This window comes from Dasypus novemcinctus, chromosome 7 (genome assembly GCF_030445035.2).
Source record: "Dasypus novemcinctus isolate mDasNov1 chromosome 7, mDasNov1.1.hap2, whole genome shotgun sequence".
NCBI lineage: Eukaryota > Metazoa > Chordata > Mammalia > Cingulata > Dasypodidae > Dasypus > Dasypus novemcinctus.
Genome location: NC_080679.1, coordinates 7,343,383 through 7,365,738, shown reverse-complemented (window position 1 = coordinate 7,365,738; position 22,356 = coordinate 7,343,383). Strand labels below are relative to the sequence as shown.

At 47.3% G+C, this 22,356-nt stretch overlaps 1 protein-coding gene across 1 annotated transcript in view; it reads right to left on the bottom strand.

The window, feature by feature from the left end:
- The window catches only part of IQCA1 (IQ motif containing with AAA domain 1), a 194,463-nt gene extending 173,023 nt beyond the window's left edge, over nt 1–21,440 (bottom strand). Inside the window, exons 1-4 of the mRNA XM_058299847.2 lie at nt 21,096–21,440; nt 6,344–6,668; nt 1,638–1,757; nt 156–347 (exon numbers count right to left, since the gene is read on the bottom strand). Coding sequence (XP_058155830.1) covers nt 156–347; nt 1,638–1,757; nt 6,344–6,668; nt 21,096–21,106 — 648 coding nt within the window. The 5' untranslated portion in view covers nt 21,107–21,440. The remainder of the gene's footprint in view (nt 1–155; nt 348–1,637; nt 1,758–6,343; nt 6,669–21,095) is intronic.
- Between the last annotated feature and the right edge of the window lie 916 nt (nt 21,441–22,356).

The following is a 22,356-nucleotide window of genomic DNA, read 5'->3' as shown; positions in this document are numbered from 1 at the left end:
ATGTCTTCCAGGAATTTAACCCAATTCTCCTAAAGACAGAATCTTAGAATTTTGATTTTCTGGGTTCGCCCTCCCACACCCCACACTGCTAGGGGTCTGTTGCTGTGTCTAAAGCCCAGACCCCTGCCTCCGACCCCAAGAGCCCACTCTCGCACCTTCTGAATACGCAGCGCGGCAGCCCCCACATCTGTGATTTTCTCGCTGAGCAGCCTGGCTTGCTTTGCCCTGTATTCTTGAAGATAGATTTGTTTCATGAACAGCGCTCTTAGTCGACCTTGCCGTGCCCTCTCTGAGATCTGGATTAACTTAACAGCCTCTTCGAAAGGGATCACCTTAACAGATCTTTTCTGGAAAAAAAAAAACAAACCCAAGAAACAAAACAAAAAAACAACAAAAACCATAAAAATACAACTCATTAAGATAAATCAATGTTTAAACATGTTAACTGCATCAATTGAACCCAGAAACGTTACATGTCCACTTCGAGCTCAACCGTGCTAAGAGTCCCACACAGTTGAGCATGATATCTCCTCAAACCATTTTTCCAACAAATTGTGTGTGTTTTTATAATGTGCCCTGCTCATCCCCTAGCTTTCCTCCCCCACTCTAAAAAAGTACCATTTAATTAGCGCCACAGTATTTTCGGTTGCCCGCAAATCTAACTAGAGGAGTGAGGCATGAATCCGTCAGCAGTGCAGGCTACTGAAATGCAGGAGCTGATCTGGCAGAAGATTGATGTGCAAGTGTCATGGGGAAAGGACTGGAAGAAAAAGACTTCCCACTGGGAGGCTGCATGGGAGAAGACCACAAGAATCCAGGAAAAGATTCAGAGAGTCAGAACTCGGACAGCTGTGAAGACGGAAGGAGGTGGAACTGCACAGATGTGGGGAAGAAGGGAAAACTGACCACATGCGGCTTCCTCGCTCTCCAGGGCGTTCTTTAATGACCACCTATTATCCCTTTCCCCACAGACGTCTGTCCAGCCATGGGGTCCAAGCGTCACTCACCTTGAGGCTAAAAGATCAATCAACATTTTTAGAGAGTGCAGTAATTTTTGAGTTCCTAGTAAGTTATCTCAGTGAGTAAAATAGCTTCTGACTTTAGGCTGGGTGAATTTGAGACAAAAAATTCAACCAAATTGATAATCTACTCAATAATCTTAGAGGTACTGATTTAACCAACAAATCTTTTTTTTTTTTTTTTTTTTTTTTTGAGGTAGTAGGGCAGAGGATTGAATGTGAGATGCTGGGGCTCGACCACTGAGCCACCGCAACTTCCCTGGGTTGGTTTTTTCATTTGTTCTGCTTGTTGTTTGCTTCTGCTTTATCAGGGGGCACGGGGATCCAAACCCAAGACTGCCCACGTAGAAGGTGGGCGCGGAACTGCTTGTGCCACATCTGCTTCCATATCGTTACATTTGATCTCTGTTTCTCAGTTCTTGAAAACTGATGATGCTGAACCACCAAGAACCTTCTCAAAGGTTTACACAATTTCTTATGTATTATTTAACAGGGTGGGGGGAGGTGCAGCTCCGCTCACACTGCAAAGAACCTCATTGCTTCTCACACAATTAGGAACATCGGAAAGAGGAAGATTTATCGATTATGGAATAAGTTTTGTTAAAATGATATACAAACCAAGCCAGATGACTCTAATCCGCTGTCGTCTAATATTTGAGCAAGGATTTTCTCTCTTCCTTTTATTGCTTCCAACTTCTCTTTCAAAAAATACTTGGGAATGGGAATATCTAATTGTTCCTAGAGAAGACAAAGCAAAAGAGCATTTTTGTCATGATCTCAGGACTCAAATTCATTTAATATCTACAGTAAGGACAGTAGATCAAAGTGGCTTGCTTTGCTTCTCATTCTCATTTAAGAGCCTATGAGCTGGGCAGAATGAAGAGAATCCATCACCACTAAGGAGACACAAATAAAATCAACAGGAAAAAATCAAAACAACATCTTTGGCTTTAATCTTTACAGTAAAATCTCAGTAATTCATCAGCTGAATTAACTGATGATTATAATGAATTGCTTATTAAAGCAAATAAAGAACTATTATTTTTTCTCAGTTTACCTAAAATAATACCTCAAATTAGAATAGCAAACTATTGAGCTATAGAGATTTTTGAATTAAACCTAATAATGTCTCATTCACACCATCAACTGTCTGTGCATTCATAGTTGCAAATTTTTCTAATAATTTGGCTTCATTTTTACCTAACTCACCCTATTACAAAAATTACGTACAAAGTTAATTTGCTTTATTAGGAAATATGGTTTTCATAGGGTAAATGTAAAATTCATTTACATGGCAAATGTAAACATTACCAAAGACTTCGAACTAGGAGGTCAAATGAATGAGATTCACACGTCCTGGTTCAATAATGAGTGTAGAGGCGTATTAGAGGCCATGGGTGGGCTCCCAGCCAAGCTCGCTGAGAAGCATTGTCCTGGTCGCCGTCAGGCACCCCGGGCTGCCTGCAGGTAGACCAGCTGGCCTCTGACTTAGCTCTGCTCCTCAGTCCCCTCAGCTCCCCCACGTTCCCATGCTGGGTGTGACTCTACACACCTTTCTCCACCCAAACCTGGGGCATTTTGGACAGGTCTTTCCATAAGCAAGCAGCATTGCATAAAGGAGTGTCTTTTTCAGTGCGTGGTGGACTGTAAAATCAGGACCTTTGGGAGGTGGTGATAACTTTTGAAAAAGAAAACTTCCTTATACTAAAGGAAGAGGTCTGAGCGGGAGCTGGGTCTCCAGTGGGGGAGCGTGGCCTGGGGACAGAGGGCTGCAAGAGGGGTAAACAATTATACTTTAAAATATATATGTATTTTATTAGAGAACCTATGAACTTACAAAACAATCGTGCACATGTGTGGAATCCCCATACAACACCACTCCACCAACACACTACACTGTTGGGGAATATTTGTTACAAATGATGAGATAATAGCATCGGACTATTACCACTAACTATGGTCGATAGTGTGCATTTGGTATATTTTTTCCATGCAACCCTATCCCCCTATTTTCACCCAGAACATCTTTGGCATTGATGCAAGACAGTATTGCTGTTAACTACAGTTCATAGGATACATTCACTGTATTTTTCCCATGCTTCTCGACCTTCTTACCACCTTGCAATAGTGATATACATTTGTTCTAGCTCATAGAAGGACATTCTTACATTTGTACTATTAGCCACAATTTTCATCTACCTCTGGGTTCACTAGGTTGTTTAGTCTCTAGATTATTCTCGAACTTTCTTTCAGGAACGCTTATTCTTTTATTTAATGTTATGATTTTATTTATTAATAAGCAAGTCTTCTGGCCAGCTTAGCCAAAAGGGGGCATTTATGGAAGGATTCTGGGGGCCTCGTGCAACCAGACAGGAACACAGCTGAAAGTGTGTCAGCGCCAGAGATGTGTCCAGGAAAGAAGACGCCTTCGGGACCCTCCTGTTTCTTTCTGCCCCTCTTGGTGAATCTGTTTGGTTCTCTCTTTTTCTCTCTTTCTTTGTGCAGAGCAGCTTCCTCCATTTCAGAGCACATGGAGAACAGAGGCTCCAGCTTCTTACAAGCGTGGGACACTATAGTTCAGTCCCCGAGACAGAAACTGGCCTCACTCCTTGTCCAGGTTTCGGAATCTTTCAGGGAAGTGCGGACTGGCCCGGCTGCCCAGGGGCCCATCCCTGAAGCAATGAACCAAGTGGGGGCAGGGGCAGGCTGCACACACGGGGGCCGGCCCAGCAAGACCTCCAGGGGCTGCGGGCCGGGGGGTGATGGGCACTGAGGCCAGGACGCAGAGGAGGCCCACCGCTCGGGCCTTCCACCCAGAAATGCAGCCCTGGGCTGCCGGGAGCTCCCGGGAGGTGGCACAGGCCACCCTGGCCAGGGGACTGTGCATGAAGCCCGAGCTGCTGGGGCGCCCACCCAGCACCCGAGCCCAGGGCCCTTGCGCAGCCCGGTCACTGCCTCCAGGGCTGGCGGGAAACACCGTCCACGGTCGCCCACCCCGGAGGCTTCCTGGACGACGCTTCCTCCGACGCCATCCCTCCCAGTGCTCCCTGCTCTGCCTCCTCCCCGAGGCCACGCAGCCAAGGCCACATGAACAGTGGAAGGAGCCCCCCACATGCATGTCACACATTATTATCCCTTAGATTTAGGATGATTCAGGGAAGCGGATTTGGCTCAATGGATAGGGCATCCACCTACCACCTGGGAGGTCCAGGGTTCAAACCCAGGGCCTCCTGACCCATGTGGAGCTGGCCCACATGCAGTGCTGATGCATGCAAGGAGTGCCGTGCCACGCAGGGGTGTCCCCATGTAGGGGTGCCCCACGTGCAAGGAGTGTGCCCCATAAGGAGAGCCGCCCAGCGTGAGAAAAGTGCAGCCCACCCAGGAGTGGTGCTGCACACACGGAGAGCTGATGCAGCACGATGACGCAACAAAGAGAGACACAGATTCCCGTGCTGCTGAGAATGCAAGTGGACACAGAAGAACACACAGTGAATGGCACAGAGAGCAGGCAATGGGGGTGGGGAGGAAGGGAGAGAAATAAATAAAAATAAATTAAAAAAAACAAAACAAAAGGAAGATGCAAAGAGTCAGAAACTGTTCCACAGCCACCAGGGGCGGGGTGGGGTGGAGCACGGGGAGTTTGTGCTGAACTGGTGCACTTGCTGTAGAAGGTGGTGCGGAAGTTTCGGTACCGGATGGTGGTGATGGTAGCAAAACACTGTGAATAAATGACCACGGAGCTGCACATTTGAAAGTGCTTAAAATGGGAAATTTTATGTTGTATATAGGCTGCCACAATAGCAATATTAAAAATTTAGAACTATTACTTAAGATTCTTCAACTTAATACAATTTAATTTTCCTTAAACGTAGAACTGTGATGCAAAGGCGAATTGTCTCATACTTAGCCTAAGTTGCTCTTTTTTTTTTTTAAGATTTATTTATTTATTTCTCTCCCCTCCCCCGCCCCTACCCATTGTCTGTTCTCTGTGTCTATTTGCTGCGTCTTCTTTGTCCACTTCTGTTGTCAGCGGCACGGGAATCTGTGTTTCTTTTTGTCACGTCGTCTTGTTGTGTCAGCTCTCTGTGTGTGCAGCGCCATTCCTGGGCAGGCTGCACTTTCTTTCGCGCTGGGGGCTCTCCTTACGGTGCACACTCCTTGCACATGGGACTCCCCTACACGGGGGACACCCCTGCGTGGCAGGGCACTCCTTGCGCACATCAGCACTGCGCATGGGCCAGCTCCACACGGGTCAAGGAGGCCTGGGGTTTGAACTGCAGACCTCCCATGTGGTAGATGGATGCCCTAACCACTGGGCCAAGTCCGCCGCCCTAAGTTGCTCTTGAGATTTTCACATGGGTAAATAAAGTACACCTGACCTAAAAAAGATCTGGTGATTTAGTCCATGCTTGCACAAGTAAAGGCAATAAACATAAAATGTGTGGCATGATCGTCGATGTTCTCATTCATCTCAGCTCTTCTTTGGTCCATTCTAGTAAAATGCAATAATCATAATGCTAGGGAACTCCATCCCAGTAAAAACAAAGTCTTTCTAGGAGCCCAAAGATTTTCAACAGGAGGAAACGTCAACCTACCCATGAAAAACTTACCTCTATCTCCTTTTAGGCTTATTTTAGCGACACGTTCCTTTTCAAATGAAAAGTGGCCCCGGAGGACCAGGACACGAAGCAAGGTGTCCAGTGTCCTCCGCAGACCCGGCAGCCAGAGCACCAGAGCAGACCTGGGTACCTGGCAGGGAAGCGCAGGGGAGCAGCAGCAGGGGCCCGGGCTCGCAGGCGTGGCCGTGCTTGCCGGGTGCCAGCACACGGCTCCCGGCCATCGGAGTGCCACCCTCAGAGGCCGAGGCTCCACGGCCCACAACTGTCTGCCCCCCCAGGCAAAGGAGGACAGGCCGCCACCTGGGGTAAGGAAGCAGCAACCAATAGGCTGCACACGCAAAAGCTAATGGAGGAAACCGAGGCCGGGGAGAGAATTCCCGTGAGAACAGAGAGGAGGGTCTCTGCTGCCAGGAACTTGGGGTGTCGCTGCTGTAGGACATTTGCGACAGGCCCAGGTTATTCCACTCCCACAGGCCGGGGCGGCCACGACAGCATCAAGAACGGCAGTGACCTCAGTGCCTGACAGACGGAAGGACCGCGGGAAGAGCCACATGTGCCCCCAATTGAGGTCTAATTGTTTTAATTTTTAGTGCACCAAACAACAAGTACATATGTCTAGAAAGTCAGTGGCCTATTGCTTACAGGTCCACCTACTTCATTTAAAACAAAAGGAAGCTATTAAGGGGAAAAAAAAAGGATACTCACAGGAGCCAGCTTCAGGTCCTGTAGGATATCATCAAAATAATGATACTCGGACAACTCCAACTCGACCATTTCATTCTTCAGCTCCAGGATGCGCCCCATCACTCCATCCAGGACTTTCCGGATCAGTGTGCGCTTCTGTGGGTGGACTATCTGATCATAGACATTCTCCAGGTTTCTAAAGATCTGCACGTAGTTGATGTAGAAGGTGGCTAACGTTTGGAAGATGAAAACTTTATTTTCCTGTGGCTCCACCATCTTCTGAGACTCTTTATCAAGCAAAGATGTGAGTGCATCTTGGGTCTGATGCCATATCTTATTATACATTCTGAGGGAAGACAGATAGTTTGGACAGTACTGTAAGTAAAAATTAGTTTGTAAGGCATACATGTGGGGCACATAGTATAACAAAATATAACACACAATGAAGTGTGAGTTAAGACTATTGTATGTGATTGCAATGTTCTTTAGACAGTGTATGTCCTATTTGGAAGTACATGTGAATTTTAGAGATGACGGTTACTACTACTGTTATTAAATACATAGTTTACAGGTGGAGTGGACATCACCATCCCAGGGTCCACAGGATGGAGGAATAAAACATGGATTACAGTGGACTTACTCTAATATTATATATATATATATATATATAAAAAATATATAATATTATTATAGTATTCTACTATAGAACTATTGTGATTAGTAATGGCAGAAATTATAGCATTGATGTGGAGAAAGTGGCCATGGTAGCTGCTGAGGATAGGGAGAGGGAAGCAGAGATGTGATGTGGGGGCATTTTCAGGACTTGGAGTTGTCCTGAATGATATCGCAGGGACAGATTCAGGGACATAATATATCCTGCCATAACCCACTGAATGGACTGAGGGAGAGGGTAAACTACAGTGTAAACCACTATCCATGTGGTGCAGCGGTGCTCCAAAATGTATTCACCAAATGCAATGGATGTGCCGCGATGATGAAAGAGGTTGCTGATGCGGGAGGAGTGGGGTGGGGTGGGGTGTGGGGTATATGGGAAACTCTTATACTTTTTAATGTACCATTTTTTGTGATCTACGTATCTTTTAAAAAAAAGACAATTAAAAAAGAAAATTTGCTAAATAAATACATACATACACAGTTTAAAATGCCTCTCGCCTAAATAAAATAAAGTGATTCCTCACCATACTCATGAAGCCTGTATTATCACACCCATTTGAAAGTTGAAGGAGTTTGTATCCAGAATGGCTAAGTGATTTGCTCACAGTCACTCCCTGCAAACACTCAGGAGGAGGCAAGAGGTCTAGACAATCAAGATCCAAACTCGGCGGCAGACTTGGCCCAGTGGTTAGGGCGTCCGTCTACCACATGGGAGGTCCACAGTTGAAACCCTGGGCCTCCTTGACCCATGTGGAGCTGGCCCACGCACAGTGTTGATGCGCGCAAGGAGTGCCCTGCCACGCAGGTGTGTCCCCCGCGTAGGGGAGCCCCATGCGCAAGGAGTGCGCCCGTAAGGAGAGCAGCCCAGCAGGAAAGAAAGTGCAGCCTGCCCAGGAATGGCCCCGCACACATGGAAAAGCTGACACAACAAGATGACGCAACAAAAAGATTCCTGTGCCACTGACAGCAACAGAAACGGACAAAGAAGACGCAGCAAATAGACACAGAGAACAGACAACTGGGGTGGGGATGGGGTAGGGATGGGGTGGGGGGAGCGGAGAAGGGGAGAGAAATAGAAAAAAAAGATCCGAATTTTATGTTTCTACACCACCATGTATTAAATTAAAATTCCAAAACTTAGATAACTTGTAAAATACTTCTTAGGCAATGCTACCTGATATAAAATCTAAATTAAATGCTTCAGTAGCACTTATTGAAAAGTCAGTGAATTGTGCTGGGACAACTGGTTGCCCATGTGGAAAAGCATTATGTTCGATCCCTACCTCAAAACCATATTCAAAAATCAATTCTGGATTTAAGGGAGGCCTTAAAGTAAAATAAAACCATAAAGATTTTGGAAGAAAATATAGGAGAATATCTTTATGACCTTAGGATGGTAAAGATTTCTTAAAAACAATAAACAAATACATACCAAAAAGAAAAAAATTGATACATTTAACTACATTAAAATTAAGAACTGTTCATTAAAAGGTACCAAAGAGAAAGTGAAAATGCAAGTATTACACAAAGTGGAAGGAGACATGAGCAACACACCTCCATACAGAGAATTTGTTATCTGAAATATACCAAGAACTCCAGCAAAGGAATAAGAAAAAGAGCAACAATCTAGGCCAAAGACATGAATAAGCATTCAAAGAAGAGGAAACAGGAATGGGGAGCAAACATGAAAAGAAATTGACCCTCATTAGTAAGCAGTTATACAGAGACCACAAAGAATAAAGATATTTAATGAAACATACTGGTAAATACTAAAGTTAGGTAAATACTAGATATTTTCAAGGAGCTAAGTATTTGCAATACGAGCTATTATACCCTGCTGGTAGAGTGTATACTGGAACAGCTACTCTGGCAAATATTTATGTGCATATCCTACAAATGAAGAATTATCCCTTAGAGAAACTCTAGTAGTTATGTCTCAAGAATGATCACAGTAGAACATTTTAAAAAATACTTGCAAAATCTGGAAACACATGTGCACCAACAGAAAATGGATAAGTCAGTTGTGGTCTCTCCATCCATGGACCATTACACAGCAGTGGAACCTGAATGACCGACAGCTACAGGCAACTCCCATTTCCCTTTAAACACAACACAGAGTGGAAACAGTAAGGTGCAATATGTCATTTCTATAAATCTCAAAAACCTAAACTACTGGTTGTTTAGGGCACATACATATTCTGATAAAGTGATAAAAATACGGAGTGGGGAACTTAAAGCTCACTCAAAGAAAAATATGGAATGAGGAGCAGATGTGCCTCCCACATGGGAGGTCCTGGGTTCAGTTCCCAGTGAATCCTTAAAAAAAAAAAAAACACCTAGCAAAACAAATGAAAAAACACCAACTCAGGGGCGTCAGTGGTGGCTCAGTGGCTGAGTGCCAGCTTCCCACATATGAGGTCCTAGGTTCAATCCTTGGTCCCAGTACCTTAAAAAAAAAAAAAAAAGTGTGTGTGTGTGTGTGTATACACATATTTTGTGTATATATATGTGTATATACTCACGCACACACACATATATATGGAATGATAAACACAAAATTCAACATAGTGGTTATTGGTTTTCTTGGGGGGTAGGTGAGGGGAGGACCCCAAAAGCAGCTTCAATGATACTGCTAAAATACCACTTCCAGTGTTCATGGGTGTTTATTTTTATATGTTGTCTCTTACATACATATGGCATCTTTTGCATAAATAACAGATTATGTTGAATATTCATTTGCTCTTCAAATATTAATATGTATCAGTCTTTGCTTCCTGAGGGCACTTCCGCTCCACTGCGCCCAACTGGCTGACCAGGGGTGCGCTGGGAGGTGAGGATTTGACTCGATTATTATCTTCTCAAATAGCTGACAGATGGAAGCGGCCATCTCCCAGCAGGAGGGCAGCGCTGTAACCCTCCAGGAAGGAGCGGGGGGGCTCACTGCCCTCCTGCTTCCCTTCCTGCTTCCGGCAGCCGCAGCGACATGTGCAGGCCTGCCCTAGCCCCTGAGGGCTTTGGCCTTGTCCACCCTGCCACCACCGCAATGGGTGCTAGGAGGGTGCCCAGCAGATGTTGGTGCCTGGGTGCAAGGTGAGTGACCAGCACACGAACGGCCGGGATGCAAGGTGAGTGACCAGCACATGAACGGCCAGGATGCAAGGTGAGTGACCAGTACATGAACGGCCCAGATGCAAGGTGAGTGACCAGCACACAAACAGCCCGGATGCAAGGTGAGTGACCAGCACACGAACAGCCCGGATGCAAGGTGAGTGACCAGCACACGAAGGGCCCGGATGCAAGGTGAGTGACCAGTACATGAATGAGGCCATCTAAGGTGAGACTGGAATAACCAAGAGGAAGTAAGGATGGAAAGGGCATGGGGGCAGGGAGGCAAGAACGCCCTGGCAGAGAGAGAAAAATGCAAGGAAGACAAAGCCCATTGGACTTGACGGAACAAAAGGGGGAGGCATGGCTTGAAAAAAACTGGAAAGGAGCGAGTGACAAGAGATGAGGCCGAAGTCAGCAGGAGCGGGGCCGTTGCACGGTGAACACCTCGCGCAGCAGTTCTGACTTGTTTAAAGGCAGTGAGGCACTAATGAAGAATATTAAGCTCTAGAGAGGCACAGCCTGATTTGCATTTAAAAAAATTACCCTTGGTATAGTAAAGAGAGGCACCCCTGGAGTTGGGGGGGATTGGGTTAGGAGGCCATTTCCATAATTCAGGGGCAAGGTGGTGGTGAACTGGACTTGGCAGCAGTAGGACAGAGTGAAGCAATGGGTTTGAGAGATAGCTGGGAGAGCTTGATGAAGGTAGATGAAGGTAAAGAAGGAGAGGTCAAAGGTGATAGCCCGTTCCTGGTTTGAGCACACAGGGTGGTGGCTTATTCGTTTTCTGTGACAGGGAACAAAGGAAGGTGAGCAGATTTGGAGAAGAAGATGATGAACTCAGGGTGGAACCTGTAGCTAACCATGCCACTTCCAACTCAAGTGCTTCAAATGGCTCCCTGCTGCATGTGGAACAAGGCACATAAACTCCTAGTTGAGCTTTTAAAACCTTCCACGATTTAGCCTCATTTCCCCCAACCTTGCAATCCATCTAATTTTGGAGTTACAACAGTATTCCATATAAGTGGTTTAAAAGTCAATCAGTCCCGTTTCAGCCATTCCCAGTCCACAGAGACTACTGGTTTTCAACTCTCTTAACAATTACTATTAGTGTTTCTCTCCATGTATGAAAACAATATGCCTATGCTGCTACTTCTTGGTTTTCAATTTTAGATGTTACTGGGGGGTGATATCCTACTATGGAAGAAAAGGGATTTTAGCACTCTTACCCCCACTGCCCCATCTCCACTCCCCCCTGCCCCCAATCTCCTCATTACGTCTGTACCACAAAGTTGGGTTAAATCAGAATTCAGTGCTCATATTTTCATGATTAGGCAAATATTGCCCAGGCTCAGCCTGCAGATCAGCTTAGGGCCTTGTGGCCTACTCTGTAGGCTTTGGCTTTCTCTCTTACTGGTGCATTTGAGCAGATGAGTAACTTGAGCTGATGGCTTCTAGGTTGAGAAAAAGACTATTGCAACAGAGATAACCAGTTAATTGGACTGTTGATCTAGACAAGAGATCATGGTGGCTTTGAGAATGGTGTTGAGAACGATGAAAAGTGGTCTGGGTCTAGGGATATTTATTTGCTGATATACTGGATGTGGGGTGTGAGAGAAAGGATCAAGGGTGACCCCAAGTTTCTATTTACTAAGGTGACAGACTGAGGAAAGAAAGGGTTTGGAGAGCTAGAATTCAGCTTTAGGTAAGTTAAGTTAGAGCATGTATTACACATCCAAGTGGGGACAAGGAGGCAGCTCAGTGAAACACTCTGGAGCGGAAGGGAGGGATCCAGGCTGGACATATGAATCTGGGAGTCGACAGCAGAGAGATCATACTTAAAGCCGCGAGATCGTATGAGCTCACGAGGGTTAGGGTGCTGATGGAGAAGAGGTTAGGGCCAAGGGCTGTGCCCCAGGACCTCCAGCAAGAAGAGGGTGGGGTACAAGGACAAGCCGGGAAAGGATCTCAGTTGGGGTGGTCATCAAGGTGGGAAGACAACCAGGAACATTTGGGATTCTGGAGATGAAATGAAGAAAGTTCATTTCCCAAAGGGAGGGAGCGATCAGCCATGCCAAATGCTGCTGATAATTCAAGTGAGTTGAGAACCAAGAAGGCGTCACTGGATTTAGGAATGGGGGGGAGGGTCAATGTGATCTGGAGAAGAGCAGTTGCAGTGGAAATGGAGTGGGTCCAAGAGAAAAGAGAAGACTGAGTCTTGAAGACAAGAAGTACAAACAGCTCTGTAGAGGATGAGTGTCAAGAAAAGGGCAGTAGCAAGGAGGCAGTGGGGTCGAGAGTATCCTGTTTTAATATGGACTAAACAGAAGCATGTTGGCATGCTGATGGGAATGATCCAGCAGGAGGGAAAGTTGAAAATGTAGGAAACAACAGGATGAACTACCAGAACAACATCCTTAAGTAGCAAGATAAGGGCTTTAGAGCATAATTTTTTGGAAGAGCTGGCCTTCGATAGGAGCAAGCACAATTCACAGAGACGGGAGGGAAGGAAGGGTAAGTGGCATAGATGGGGATTGGTGGGTACAAGAATGGCACTGATCTTGACTGTTTATCTGAAATCTGCTCTCTAGTTCTGGGAATTTTTCTTGTCGTATTTCTAGGATAATTTCTTTCTGTTTTCTCTGTTCTCTTTCTGACTCCTATTAAGGCACATGAGGGAACTACTAATTTTCTCATACTTTTCTCTAATTTTCTTACACTTTTTTCTCTTTTTCTGTGTCTTGTCATTTTTCACCTACTCTCTGATTTCCTTCACTTGATCTTGTAATACTTCTCTTGCATTTATTTCTGCTATTTCAATTCACCAGATTTCTTTCTTGTTCTTTAAAATGCACTTTTTATATAGCATCTTTCCTTAATGGATGAAAATTTTCTCTTGGCGGATATTAATTATAAGGGGGAATGATGTTTTAAATTTTCTTCTGTTTCATCCATTGTTCTCCATTTTCTCTTAGTTTTCTTTCTTCTTCTTCTCTGTTTTAGTGTTGTTCATCGTATTACATATCTGCCAGTTGTCCCTCCAAATCCAATTTCTGCTCTTTACTCTGCTCTGTGGCCTGGATGGCTGACCTCTATGGAAGGCAGGGGCTGGACTCCCTTGGCCTTTGGTTTCCAGTTAGTTGACCCCTTAGAAAGCACAGGCAGGCGACCAGAAAATGTGCTCTCCCAGCTCTCTCCCTGGAGAGCTGAGGAAGGGCTGGCTGCCTCCTTCTACCAAATACACGGGGTGGAGATGCCTGCCAGCGCTCACCACCTGACACCACGGCACCCTTTTTGGGTCCCTGAAACCCGGCCCAGGACTCTGATGACTATATCCATGGTAGGGGCTCTTAGTTTTCTTTAAATTTGGGGTGACTGTTGGCACAAGAAGAAGGACTGAAAAGCGAACTGGAGGCTCTGTGTGGCGGGGGAGGGGCTTGCCACCTTGGGGGTGGGGCGTGGGCCCTGACCACTTCCCTGGTGTGTGAGAAACCCATCAGGGTCCCTTGTGCTGGAGAGGGCTTCTCCCACCCTTTGACTGGGTGCCAGGCAGATGATCGAGACTGGCTTCCCGGATCCTGGGAAGTGGTGGGTAGAGGGCGTTGGGGACACTCCATCCTCTTTGCCCTCAGTCTGTCTCCTCATTCTGCCCGGTGTCCCTGAGTCCGCCTTGCCTTCTTCTGCGGGGGAGGGAGCAGCCTAGCCTCCTGGCTCCCCGGCGTGTACGTGAGACTGGGGTGCAAGCACTTCTGTGGCCCAGCCAGCCCTCCCATTTTGAGCTCCACCTCAGAAGTACCAGTGCCCCCTCTTCCCGGCTCTGCTGGCCAACGGCTGGTTCTGTCGCCCCCTCTCCCGGCCCTACCCAGGTTGCACCTTCCCTGCTCTAGCCTATTCCTTCTCACCCATGTCTGCTTCCCATCTTCCTGGATTTTTTTTTTTTTTTTGATACCTCTGGTCAAATGGTCAAATGTTCTCTTTGCCCTCCTGAGTTTATAGCCCTTTAAATCCTTTACTGCCACTGTAGAGCAATTCCGGAGGAAGTGGAGATAAGCTCACAGGCTCACTCCTCCTTGTTTAACTGGAGCGCCCCACCCCCGACCTTCCCCACACAGTCACCAAGCGTTCTCCCACAGCACCCCTGCTCCAGCCACTACCTGCCATTCTTCAGATGTGCTGCCTTCTTCCCTACAAACAATAAAGAGTAAAATCCATTTACTGAAGCACTGACCACCTGCTAGGCATGGAGTTACCTGTGATCCTCACAATGTCTCCGTGAACTGGGCGCTCAACCCCACCGAGAGAGGAGAGAGAGGACTTGTTAAGGCCACGCAGCTCCTACGGGGCCAAGCCAGCATTTGAACCCCGATTTGTGTGATTCTAAGTCCAAGCTCCGGGCTACCACCCATCACTGACCTGCCACCTCTACCCCCACCAAAAGGAAGAAACACCACCACCAAATACACAACCTTCCTTTTTGCCAAAAGACAGGTGAGAACTAGTCTCTCAAGGTTTTAACAGTCATTCGCCCGGTTGATCGTGAGATCGGGCATCTTTTCACGCAAGTATTGGTTATTTGTAAGTTGTCTCCCTTAAGAAGCTTACTCATGTGTTTCACCCACGTTCATACAGGATTGCTTTTCTGTTCTTTTTTTTTTAATTAACTTGTGGGGCTTCTTGATACAGTCTGAATTGTTTTGCCTTCTGCACTTGCCTTCTAGCTTTAGGAAGCCGGCTTCTCTCTGTGGCCATGTGCGGGACAGCCCGGGATTCGCACAGGGGTCTGGCTCTGTCCTCCTGGACCACCCAGTCCTGGTCCCTCAGGGCCCCAAATCCCAGACCACACTGCCCACTCCTGCGTCAGAGCCGTGGGCCTCCCTTTTGGGCTGCGGTGGGTCTCTGCTGTTCTCCTCGTCCAGACAGGCATTTAACTGCATTATTAATAGTTAAAAAATTCTCTCTTATCTCTCGTTACCATGTGTTTGGAGCAGACGGGAGATTTTCAGCTTCCTGGCCAAAAGTGGAGAGCCCACTTTGATGTGAAAAGTCTTTTAGCTTCAGATGATGCTGATTATGATAATGATGAAGAAGATGCTGATGTCCGTCCTTTACATAGTGTCAGCCACAGTTCTAAGTGCTCTCCGTAGACTAACTCACCTAATGCTCACAACAGCCCTCTCGGGTAGTTACTATTATCACCCAGCCTACAGATGAAGAAACTGAGGCACAGACAAGTCATTGCCCAAAGTCCCTTGTTTTCCTGCAGGATCTGCACCTCTGCAGGTCAGCTCCCGCGCTCGTGCTCTGACCACTACATTTTATTGCCTCCTCTCTGTAAGGAAGAGAGCAAAAGGGGGATGGCAAGTCATGAGGCACCCACGGTGGTCACCATCCAGGTACGTGATACGTCCGTATAGCCAAGTCTTTCTGCCTCCAGCTCTAGGGAACCCGGCAGGCTGGGGAAATAACACGGTCATTGTGATGGTTGGGCTACTGTGTCAACTCAGCCAGGTAACTGTGCCCAGTTGCTTGGCCAAGCAAGCACTGGGCTAGCTGTAATACAAGGGCATTTATGGACTGTAGTCACCACTGACTTTACTGCAGTGGTAAATCATAGACAGCTAGTTATAACTACATCAATCAGCTAACATGGAATTGAAGAAGGTCAACCACCACACCATGGAGCCTAGAGTGCCGACAACTGAAAGCAGGAGGAGTGCATCCAGCATCCATGTGGAATCTAAGCCCCTACTTGACATAGAGGTGCAATGGACACAACCAATCCAATGTCCACAGAGAAAATGTGGCATTGGTGTGGGAAGAGTGGCCATGGCGGCTGCTGGGTGCAGGGAATGGGAGGAAGAGATGAGATGGGGAGGCGTTTTCGGGATGTGGAGTTGTCCTGGGTGGTGCTTCACGGACAACTATGGGACATTGTAGATCCCCCCAGGGCCCACTGGATGGAACGTGGGAGAGTGTGGGCTATGATGTGAACCATTGACTACGGGGTGCAGCGATGCCCAGAGATGTACTTATTAGGTGCAATGGATGTGTCATGATGATGGGAGAGAGTGTTGCTATGAAGGGAGAGGGGGGTGGAGGCGGTGGGGTTGAATGGGACCTCATATTTTTTGAATGTAATATTTTTTTAAAAAATGAATTAAAAAAAAATTACATCAATCAAGGAGATTGCCATCAGCGAGTGACGCTTTATCCAATCTGTTGAATGCTTTAAAAGGGGAAGTGATTCCAGCATTGAGCAAGAATTTCCCAACTTGTCTTTGGACAGCCAGCATCTCCCAGAACTCAAGAACCTTCACTGGACTTTCACTGCAGCCCTTGGCTACAGTCTGCCTGTGGAGCCTGGATTTGTGCATCCCCACAGCTGTGTAAGAGACTCATAAAATCACATCTATTGACAGCAATCTCTTATTGATTCTGTTTCCCTGGAGAACCCTGACTAATATATGTCTTTTTTCATGTGATGCTCACCATACGAAACAAAGACGAACAGTAACAAACAACTCTTCCTCCCCGCACCGCCGCACTACTGGGTTAGGGTTCTGTGCACTGCCCCGGCACTCCATTCCAGCTGCATGCCACTTAACATTATTTAAAAGGTAAGGCTCTCTTGGTTCCCTGGTGTAGTGGTTGACTTTCTTCACCTCCCTTTTAGCTGGCCTGGGTAAGTCCAATGAACCAGAGAGTAGGGGTTGCAGCTCTGCTGAGGCTCAGGGCCCAGCTGGCACATGTCCAGTCCAGAGATTCAAGTCTCCTGATTCAAGTCTCCCATCCAGGGTCCACAGGATGGAGGAATAAAACATGGATTAGAGTGGACTTACTGATATTCTACTATAGAATATTGTGACTCTAGCAATTGAAGAAACTATATCAGTGATGTGGAGACAGTGGCCATGGTAGCTGCTGAGGGCAGGGAGAGGGAAGAAGAGGTGTGATGTGAGGGCATTTTCGGGACTTGGAGTTGTCCTGAATGATATTGCAGGGACAGATGCTGGACATTATATATCCTGTCCTAACCCACTGAGTGGGCTGGGGGAGAGTGTGAACTACAATGTAAACTATAATCCATGCTGTGCGGTAGTGCTCCAAAATGTGCCACAGTGATGAAAGAAGTTGTTGGTGTGGGAGGCGTGGGGTGGGGTGTGGGGTATATGGGAAACTCTTATATTTTTTAATGTAATAATTTTGTGTGATCTATGTATCTTTTTTAAAAAAGGTAATTAAATAAAAAATTATTAAAAAAAAAAAAGGTAAGGCTAGTAAAGGAGCACACTGCCAGACAATGTCGTTATGAAAGAGAACACTGTAATCAGAAGATTGGAATTGCATTTAGCACAGGACCTTCTGCCCCCTCACATAAGAAATGACTAGTAAACAAAGCTATTTACCAGGAACAACCACCAACCCCCCAAGCAAGCACAACAGCCACGAAAGCAACAGCTCAGGCCAGTCCAAGCACCTGGAACATTCTGGCAAGGCTGCTTACCACGCGTCAAAAAAGGACAAGCAAACCGGAGAAGGGTAGAAATGACTGGGGGAACTGATAGGCTGGATGTGACAACAGGCGGCAGCTTATCAAATACATGCTGGAGAAAATAAAATGAGGAAGGATTAAACATTGCGAGCATGTTTTCATTTGACCAAAGCGCAGGATCCCGGAATCTGAAAAGGGACAGCAAATTCCACGTGTCCACTCACATGAGAAGAGACACAGGCTAGATACACCAACAGGTTCAACAACTGTTCACATAAAACACAGAAACACGATTTTCAGGCCTCAAGTTGAAAGGGCAACATTAAAAGAAGAAAATTACAGGCTAATTTTTTTTAGGAGCTCAGATCTGAAATCCCACTTAACTGACAGAATTTAGCCTCAGATCAAAAGAATTGTTCCCTCTGACAAGGAGGGGTTACCCCAGGAATGCATGCGATTTCAACATAGAGAAAGCTAATTTCATGCAGCAAAACCGTAAATTATTTCCATAGATGCCAAGAAGATTTCAATAAATTTTAACTCACAGCACATTTGTAATTAACCTCTCCACCCCACCCCCCAAGGAACAGAAAACTTCAAAATGCTAAATAGATAAAAAATAGTTTCAGTGGAGAAATACACTTTAAAACCAGACCCTCAAAAAAGGGATGAAGGACATATAAGAGATGAATGAAAAGGATTTTTTAAAAAAATCACTGCTTGTAAATGACATTGTTACAAAATCCCAGGAAATCAGTAATGAATCATAATAAGGAAATTGAGCACAGAGCAACTGCAAGACTGAGACAAAAACCACAAAAACCAAATGCAGAGAAAAAAATGAAGAAAGGCACTTCAATCACAAGACCAGTAAAAAAAGTTACATATTTAAGAATTAGCATTGTGGGAGGCACACAAGACCTGGCTGAAGAAGTTCTAGCATCGCAGCTGCAAAAGTTCGGGTTTGTGGGTGAAGACTGAAAATGACAGTTGAAAAGGACCATATAATTTCCCCAGCACGCCAGTTTCCCTAGAACTGGAGGCGGAAAGACTTGACTATTCAGACGTATCACGGACTTCGACAGGAAATCTAAATATCGCAGAGTGGGAATTATCCACAGTTACTTTACACAGGATAGAAACGTCGAAGTCCCCCAATATTCTTAGATCTGCACCCTCTTCACCGAAGGCCCCTCCGCTTCTGCCTCTAAGGGTAGTCCGTCGTCTCCCACAGCCCTCGGTCCTGAGTGGGGACCAGCTCAGGGGGCCTCTGGCCCTGCCACTTCCAGAACCTTCTCGCTCCATGTCCTCTGACTCTCATCAGGCGGCGTCACCCCTGCCCCTCAGTGCCGCGTCGTCTCCTGGCTGAGCCGTTCGCCCTCCACGTGGCGTCTCCCCTGCTCTGCCCTACCTGCTGGCCCACCTGTTCCTGCGGATGACCCACCTGAGCCTCCAGCTAGAGCCGCTCCCTCGAGCCCTCCCCTGGGGTCACCCCCTCTCAGTACCAACCGCACCGCCCACTGCGCCTTCTTTCTCCCGAATCATCCCATTTTCCCTGAACACGGGGCCACTGCCACCAACAGACACACGTGCTCCGATGTCCATCCAGAACGACGGGAATGTTCTGGGAACGGGCGGTGGTGATGGGAGCCCAGCACAGCGAACCTCTCCAACGGCACTGCAGTGCAGACCTGAACGCGGCTCAAGGGGGAAATGTTAGGCTGCGTGCATGACAACAGAATAAAAATTTAAAAAAAAAATCCATGGGACTGTGCTACACCGCGAACCCTAAGTTAAACCATGGACTATAGTTAGTAGCACAACTATAAAAATGTGCTTTCAGCCATCGTAATAAATGTATCACACCTGTGCAAGGCATGACTAATAGGGCGGTATATGGGAACGCTGTATTTTATGCACGTTTGTTCTAGTAAAGCCACAACTTCTCTAATTAAAAAAAATCCATCTCATGGCCTCATTTCCCTGGCACCAGCTACCGCTTTGCTCACGATGTATTAATACCATTTCTTTCCTCTTCTCACTTAAACTCGCTTTAATCCAGGGGTAGTTAACCAGGGGTTCGTGAGCTTGAATTGAAATTCAAAGAAACGTGACTCTTGTGGGGCTGTGTTGGTGCGGGGGTGATGTTTTATTGTATAATACACAGTGTAGTGTGGACTTAGTAGGGGTCCGTGGCTTTCACCTGCCTGGCAAAGGGGTCCGTGGAACAGAAAACGTTAAGAACCCCTGCTTCAATCAATCCTTCTTTCCACGCCACTGCTCCACCAAATCCGCTCCGGCAAGGGCAACGCTGGCCTCAGGTCACTAAACCTGACGGTCAATTCCCAGCTCTCCTCTGACTGTCTCAGCAGCATTTGACAGTCAATTACTCTGTCTCCTAGAAACACCGCTTTTTTGTCACCTGGCCTCCAGGACACCATCATCTCTTGAGGTTGCTCCTTCCCCACCCATCGTTTTTCCGTTTCCTTTGCTGGTTTCTCCTCCTCTCCCCCACCTCTTTCCTCTGCCCCGAGGCTTACCCTCGGTCCTCTTCTCCCTTGGATGTACACCCACCCCAGATCTCACAGCACCACCTGTATGCCTGCAGGTCTCAAATGCACGCTTCACACACACACACCTCTCTTCAATGTCCAATAGGCACTTCAAAATCAACACGTCCAAAATTGAACTCCTGATCTCCTCCTCCCCTAAAGCCTCTCTCTCCTTCTTCCTCATGTAGAAAATAGAGTTAATAACGGTAAGAGGGCAGGCTGGAGGCACCTTGCCTGGGTGAGCACTGCCTCCTTGCTCTATAAGCTACTGGTGCCTAAGTTTCCTCATCTGTAAAACGGAAATAACAATGTAATGGCCCCCACGTTTTAGGGTTGATGTGAAGATGAGAAGAGTTCTTGTGTTTCAAACACTTTGAACAGTGTCCGCAATTTGCACTATAAACAAGTCTGAAGAACAGCTGAGATCAGAGCTGTTCAGCTGCTCTGTACAGGGCAGAGCCCGGGGCCAATACTCCCCATTCCCTGGCTGCTGTCCTTTGGTGAAATGGAAAGTGGGATCGTAAAGCTGCCTCAAGATCTTTCCTGGCTTTCACAAAGCAATCCACATGTTACTGTGAAAGCATAACAAAAAAGCAGGTACAATAAAGCTACTGCATGGTCCGCGATGCCCCCACAAGGCTGGAAGGGCATGAACAGTGGTCCTGGCACGGAGCTAACCTGGGCGGGGCGTGGAGAATAGGGCTGGGGGCTGGGGAGGGATCGAAACGTTTGAGATTCCGTGTCCACAAGAAGCTGGTACTCTATCCTAAGGCATAGCTGCAATTGCTAAAATATTGAAGGGGAGTGGGTGGAGTGGGTGGAGAAGAAGAAAAGAAGACAAAGGCTGGGAAGGAAAGAAGAGAGCAAGCCAGCTTTTGGCTCGAAAGCTCCCACCCAGGCTAGAGGAGAAGGGCATTTCTTTCCCGCTGCGCGGGAGCCCCTCACTTACGCGTTCGACATGGTTGGCTACTTTACTTTTTGCTCTGGCCGCCGGGAAGCTCCCGCGTCGCCCTCCGACAGACCGCCGCTGCAGAAGTGGGGCACCACTAGAAGCGCTCGGAGATGCTTCTGGAAGGGAGGAGAAGAGGTCGGGGGCCGGGGGACTTCTGGAGAGAGGGAGGGAAATGGGGCTGGAGGTATCCTCTCACTCCGGCAGGAAAGGCGACAGCAGGGAATGCTTCACTGGCCGGGAGCGGGCAGAGCACAGACGAGGGCGGCTCCGATCTTCCAGACGCTACCCCGAGGCTCCAGAGCCCCCAAACCTTACTTTGGCCACTTCGCTAGAGGAGGCCCTAGCAACGGAGACGCCACGCATGCGCAGTGCCGTTCCGCTCCGGCCGCGCGCGGCTCCTACTCCTCACCACCCACCCTCGGCACGCTCTGCGCCTGCGCCGTCTCCTCCTGTTACCGTGGCAACCGCACGCGTCGCCCGGGCCGCCTGAGCATGGCCCCCGCGGTGGGCCCGGAGCCAGGGCCGGGGGGCTGCCTGCCCGCGCCCGCCTCGCCCCGAGAGCGGTCCCCGGGGCCGCCCCCACGCCCCTGACCCCGACCGCGGCCTTCGTTCCATCCCCCCCTGACCTCCGAAGGGACCCCTTCCCGCTGTGCCATTGGCCTCATTTTCACTCACTTTCAGCTTTGCAGCCTTGGAAAAGGTCCTTGATTCGTCTGCAGTGATAGGAGATACTGATCTGGTCAAAACTTTACTGGGCATCTCCTCTGGCCAAGGCCAGGCTTAAACTGTGAGGCCCAGGCTGGTGCATTGTAAATGCCCGCTGCTGTGCAGATGTTAGTAAGTCGCTTGGAGTGTTTGCTTTCACTACTCTTCCTTCGTCAGTAGCAGCTGTTGAGATTTATGTGCAAATTTTATAACCTGCAGTTCCTATAGGAACAAGCCTAGGCAGTTGAAAGAGCATGGAGAGGCCATCCACATAAAAATGGCAGAATGAATCGAACACAGAATCTCTCCCCTACAACAACTAATGAAATGAGCAGACTATTAAAAAAAAAAAAATTCCAAAAAGAAAGAAAGAAAAAGCAGGAAACAAAAAAAGAGTAAGCAAACCTTAAGCCATAAACTTCAAAAGCGGTACTAAGTGAAATAAAAGCCTGCAATTGGAGAATGGCATCTAACCTCATCCCTACTCCCCAACGTTCCATGGGGAAAGAAATCAAGTAGGAAAAAAATGCCAAGAATTCTCACCATCACTTCC